Source organism: Triticum aestivum, chromosome 6D, assembly GCF_018294505.1.
Source record: "Triticum aestivum cultivar Chinese Spring chromosome 6D, IWGSC CS RefSeq v2.1, whole genome shotgun sequence".
Lineage (NCBI taxonomy): Eukaryota > Viridiplantae > Streptophyta > Magnoliopsida > Poales > Poaceae > Triticum > Triticum aestivum.
Window position 1 is genome coordinate 440,233,976 of NC_057811.1, and position 5,932 is coordinate 440,239,907.

Genomic DNA, 5,932 nt, shown 5'->3' on the forward strand with positions numbered 1-5,932 from the left:
CGTCCGCCAACGTCCCAACGGCGGGTTCTACTCCGAGATACGGTCCGGTCAACTCCGGCTCGGCCTCGGCACCTTCGAGACGGCGCACGAGGCCGCCCGCGCGTACGACGCGGCGGCGTGGCGCCTAGGCAGGCCGCGCCCACAGATGAACTTCCAGGACGTGGACACGCTCCAACAGGCACTGGACGTCGCCCCCGCCGCCTCGTCTTACCACGGCACAAGACCGTGCGGAGCATGCTGAGCGGCAGCGCCGCCTCCTCGTCGCCCAGGAGGACGAGCGGGTCATGACGGACTGGCGCCGGCGCCACCCGGAGGACGTCACCTACGAGCAAGCCTACTGGGCAAGGCACCGCGAGGAGGAGACGCAAAGGCGCCACGAGGAGCGGTTGGACAGGCATCGGCGGAAGGCCCTGGCGATATCGCAGTGCGAAATCGTTGAGAATGGTGGGCAGACGATCTTTACGTCTGATGATGATCGTTGGGAGGACATGTGGCTCGATACCTCGGACCATACCAGCGAGGATGGCGATGATGATGATGACGACGACGACTGGGAGTAGGATGTAGTTGCACTATCTAGTAGTTTTTTTTATGTCGTTGCACTATCTAGTAGTTTTTATCTATCTATGCTATGGAACTATGTAAAATATCTATGTATCGTTTTTTCTATCTACGAATTTTATTATCGTTTTATTAAAAAAATGTACGCAATGTTTAGCGCGCGCTGCATTTTAGCGCGGCCGTGGAGCTACGCGCGCGCTCAATTTTGACGCGGCTGCTGGAGCCAGCGCTGCCGCCCACGCCAAACCAGGCGAACGGCGCGCGGCAAATGCGTTTTTTGTGCGCGGCGCGTTGCGCGGCTGTTGAAGATGCTCTTAAAAATTCACGGAGTTGAGGTGTTCGGTGCCGCTCAGCCCGCTCCCGAAGCGGAGTTGCGGAGCGGAGGGCTGCCGAACAGGGTTTAAGAGTAAACTACCCCGTTGCACGGGTCGTCTGCAAACTACACGCCAAAAATATCATCCAGAACATCACTCCTCGTTTCTATCTGTTCCAGATCTATACCACCAGACCAATATTGTCAAATAGCATAAACAAACGGTTGATGATACGTACAGAACACGCAGCGCGTGCACGCCGTCGGGCTATGTCACTTGCAGTCAGGGCCTCCTCCTCGACTCCTTCTCGCTGGGTGCGCTGCTGCTGTATGCTCGCTGCGTGCCGTTTTCGAACTTGGGCTACTAGCGATTGGCATTAGCACTGCCGAATTCGAACTTGTTCAATTTGAGCTGGAAGTTTACAAAAAGAAAAACGATGGGAAGCAGATCAAGTTGTAGTATATGTAAACCCGGCTGTAACGACTGATCGAATTCAACTGTTGATTATACATCGGGTCTGTTAACTAATCTAGTGATACACATGCATGTGTAAGAATCAGAAGAACAAGGCCGAAATCATAAGCAATATGGATCATAGACTAATCACCTACTGCCTCTCAAGCATCTCCGTATCTCTCTGCCTCTCTATGTACGTGTAGTGTACACGTGCGTCGTCTCCGGTGCACAGATGGGACTCCTCCCCGCACGCGAGCTCCGGTGCCCACAGTCGCCATGCGCACGCACGCACGAAGGGCCGCCGGGGCTCGATGGTCGGTCGGTCGATCAGGAGGTGACCCTGGCGCGGGTGCACGGGGCGAAGGAGTAGCCGTGCTGCTGGTGGTGGCCACCGGCCTGCACGTGCACGCGGTGCGAGGAGGAGGAGGAGTGCGAGTGCGCCGTCTCCCGGTCGACGAGCGCGCGCAGGCGGAGGAACTCGTCGACGGGGCAGGGCAGCCAGAGCGGGCCGGCCGAGTTGTAGCCGTACGTGTCCCGGGCCGCCTCCAGAAGCCGCTGGAAGAGCGGGTGGTAGAGGTAGGCGATGGGGATGACGAACCGCCGGAACCCGTCGCCCTGCTGCTCCGCCTGGGCCTGGCCGACCCGCACCGCCAGCCACCCCTTCTTCACCTTCCCCCTCTTCTCCGCCTGGTCCCCTTGCATGATGACGGCACCTCCCTCGCCGGCGGTCCAACTGCAGCCGCGCTCTCGCCGTCGCTGCCGCCGGGAAGCTACTTGCTGCAGGATAGCTAGCTAGAGGCCTAGAGCCGAGCGAGAAGTGTGCGTGTGTGGGTGTGCTTCGCGGCACTCGCGGTGGTTTTTATAGGAGTGTTTCTGCTTGGCTCGAGCGGGCCGGGAGGGGATTAGGTTAGAAGATTAAGCCGCCGGTGCGTGGCGCACCCGTGCGCCGCTGCCTGTACGTACGGCGTCCTTTGCTACGGAACCCGGTCCAGCGTCGGGGCTTCCGTGTCGGGCTATTGATCGTCTGCGTGGCTGACACGGCGGCCCGTCGAAATAATCGTGTTACGGCGTCGGGGTCGCTGGCCGTACTGGGCGATCGTCGCGTGCGCGTCAGGCCTCAGTTGCGGTGAGGGGGATAGGTAGGGTGGAGCCGTGAGAGTGGAAGGTGGAGGGATGGCTACGGTGAGGAGGGAGCACGCTGTCGCCGGGCCCGTCCGAGGGTGGTGCACAGGTCGTACGTACGTCGTCCTTTGGTCGTGGCGCGCGTGGCCCACGACGGCGGACTGGCGTGTCAGGTGCAATTGTTTTCCGAGTGTGTTGCTGTACGCGACTGCTGCTCCACGGCCACAGGAGATGTTGATGCATGGGGGCAATTAATTTGTCGGGCTCAGCTTTGCTCATCGCCGAATTGTTGGATCGTAGCTGTTCGAGTGGCCCTCTGGGTTAAGTTCTGGTAGTTTTTGTTCGGATTTGGTGACCCTCGTGGGCATGCTTCTAGCTGTTCCCGTTGAGGTCTCATGCATACATGCATGGTTGGGTGTGGTTAGGTCTTAATCGACTGAGATTTAACCAAATCTCGGTCAAGTGATATAACATGCAAGAGAGAAAAAGAAAAAACTATAAAGAAAATTTTACACGGATCTTAATGTAATATCTTACGGATATAACATCGACTGAGACTTTGTTAAATCTTAGTCGACTGAGACTTAGCAAGACTGTATATGGTTTATTTCTCGTGGGCATCGTGTCATCATGATGAGTAGGAGCATTGCCTTTTTCTCTGGCAGACATGCTACGTGTATAAACCTAGCTTGTTTCTACTGCTATTAAGAAAAGGAGTGTAGGGTAGGATTGTTGTTTCTCAAGCCCATCGTGCTACCGTGAGTATGTTGTCATTTGAGCGAGCTCAGAAAAACGTCATGCTACCTCGACCCCCGCGTCGCCTCACTCTAGCGACACGGGGGTAGAAACCCAAGCGCCACCACCATTCCTCCTCCTCCCCCATCCAGTCTCGTCGCTGCTAGAGGGCGCCCGCCGGGGAAGCCCAGTCCGGCCCCAAGGAAGGCGGCGGCGGGGCACTTTTTCCCCTGCTGGTGAGGCGCATCGTATAGGGCTGCTGCTCGGCGCGTCGAGGGGATCTCGAGCTTGGCGATCTGCGTGTCCCGGATCCGCCCGATGCGCGCCCATGGGGGCAAGATGGAGCGGCTGTTTGTGCGCCCGTCCAACAGCTGGTGCGTGCGCGCCCTCGCTGCAACGTGGAGGTAATAGGCGCGGTCAGTGCGGCGTGGAGGCCTGGGCCAACAAAAACCAACTAAGAATAGCCAAGATCACCAGATGCCTAAATCAGGTGGTGCTGCTGCTCTTGGTTTGAGGTCATATGTTAATGTTGTTTGCGTCAGATATGGAGAGCCTAGGCACCATATGGATAAGTGCACTAAACCAAAAGCTTATTTCATCTGCAAGATGGTGAATAACAGGCGGACAGTTGTCCCACTAGAAGAAACCTCATATTGTTGCTAGGTATTGTGGTAGTGCTGCTAGAGATCTATGGTTTTACCATCTCGACATACCATATGTCACTAGTAGAAAATATGCCTTTAGTCCCGGTTCGCAAAGGCCATTAATCCCGGCTGTGCAACCGGGACTAAATATGCGCGACTAAAGGCTCCCCCTTTAGTCGCGCCTCTTACGAACCGCGACTAAAGGCCCGTCCACATGGGCGCCAGGAGTCCGTCGGGGCGGAGGACCTTTAGTCCCGGTTCTCGTGGCTAACCGGGACTAAAGGCCTCCTCCGCAGGTTTAGGGTTTTAGCCCCCCTAAACCTGGTTTCTTTTTAATTTGTAGTGTTTTATTTCTTTTATATTTTATTTTGTGTTTTATTTTAATTTTGATGAAGTTTCAGTACACATATTCTACGCTACTATATACATGCATATGAAATTTCAAACAAGAAGAATTCAAGAGGAATATATAATATATATTCAATCTCGGGTGACCATATACAACTTCGAACAAGTTTCCATACACAATTAGGATGGATGACCATATACAACTTCGAACAAGTTTCAATCTCGGGTATGCATATAAATTTCTTCGTCCTCGGTATAGTGTTCTCCTTTAGGATTGATGACTTCCCTCATGAAAAATCCTGCTAATTCATCTTGAATTGGTCGGAAGCGAGCTTCTGGACTAAGCCTCCTCCGCAAGTTATCCGTCGCCTTCCGCACGCTATCCGATGCCTTCCGCTCAGAGGTGTGTCTCCGGATGTTCTCACAAACATAGTATCCACATAGATTGGTCCCCGGTGGCTGCTTATCCACATTAACTAACCTTCTAAAATCTAGCTCATGTTTGAATTCACCGACAATTTCTTCTGAGAACCGTCTCCAAACCCTACAGGGCAAAGAAAATTAAATGAACAAGGGAGTTATTAGTTACTTGATATTAGGAAATGAACGAAAGAGACCGATCGATATAGAGCTCAAATGATTGAAAATAATTACTTTTGCAGCATTTTTCTCATGTCGGCCCAACGCTTTGAATCCGAATCCATAGAGTCCATGATTAGAACTCTGGAGGTGTGAAGTTCAATATTTAGCAGAATCCAGTGGAACCTGCGGACACGTTACATGCACAGTCATGCATAACTCATCGATTAGACATACCATGCATGGAGTAAACAAAAGAGAATGGGCACAAGAGAGAAACACTCACCCAAAATGGTAAGGAAATAGAATATGACTTTTGAGTTGATGCTTTCTAAGAAACTTGTACAAGTCTTTCTCCACGTCTTCGGGGTGATTTTGTAACACATGTCCATTAACGATATGTGGGTCAATGAACCCAACATCATGGATGTTTCTTATTTTGCATTCCCAAATCTTCAATCTGCATAATAGCGTACGCAACAATATAGTTAGGACAATATATATATATATATATATATATATATATATATATATATATATATAGTGCAGGCAATGAAGAACGAGATGAGGTAGAAATAAATCACTTACAGAACGTAGCAACTCAGGATAGATTTGTCGAGCTCGCGCAGATTGAACAGCTGGAACAATTCACTCATATGAACTTGTACAGAGTACCGTTTGGTGTGATGCTCCTCTGTAACATCCGCATAAACATATTCTTTGTCGGCCCATGTTATGAAATGCTTGTACCAACGTAGCAGATTTCGCATTTGTGGTGGTAGACTCTTTTCCCGCGCAGGCTCGACGAGAGGCCCATTCCGCACATATTGTAATGCTATCTCACATACTGGCGCATCCTCAAGGCCTAAGAAGGCACGAAGAGTCAAACCCATCTCGGACGCTTGTTTCATGGCACTCGCTACAGTCAATCCAAGTGCTGCCGCAGCTGCTATGATCTCGGGGTCCTCTTCCGGACCGGCTTTCACTATGAGCGGGGGGATCGATTGTTTATTCTGCATCCCGAGCTGGTCAACTTGTTTCCCGCTTTTTTTACTTTCTTCTTTCTCCTCCTTCAATATTTTTGCTTGCCTACGAAGTTCATGTCCATAGTCGTCAGGCATATTCAGCTCGGCTTGGGACGGTGTCGTCAAAAAATCCTTAGCCCACTTCTTT

At 52.0% G+C, this 5,932-nt stretch overlaps 1 protein-coding gene across 1 annotated transcript; it reads right to left on the reverse strand.

Moving 5' to 3' along the window:
- Positions 1-1,293: 1,293 nt before the first annotated feature.
- Positions 1,294-2,149, reverse strand: LOC123141877 (auxin-responsive protein SAUR32-like). Its single transcript, XM_044560945.1, has one exon. The coding sequence runs from the start codon at positions 2,031-2,033 to the stop codon at positions 1,659-1,661; it is 375 nt and encodes a 124-aa protein (XP_044416880.1). The 5' UTR covers positions 2,034-2,149; the 3' UTR covers positions 1,294-1,658.
- Positions 2,150-5,932: the final 3,783 nt, after the last annotated feature.

Excerpts from the sequence above, each read along its gene's own strand:
- LOC123141877 (XM_044560945.1), bottom strand. The coding sequence starts at position 2,033 with ATGCAAGGGGACCAGGCGGAGAAGAGGGGGAAGGTGAAGAAGGGGTGG.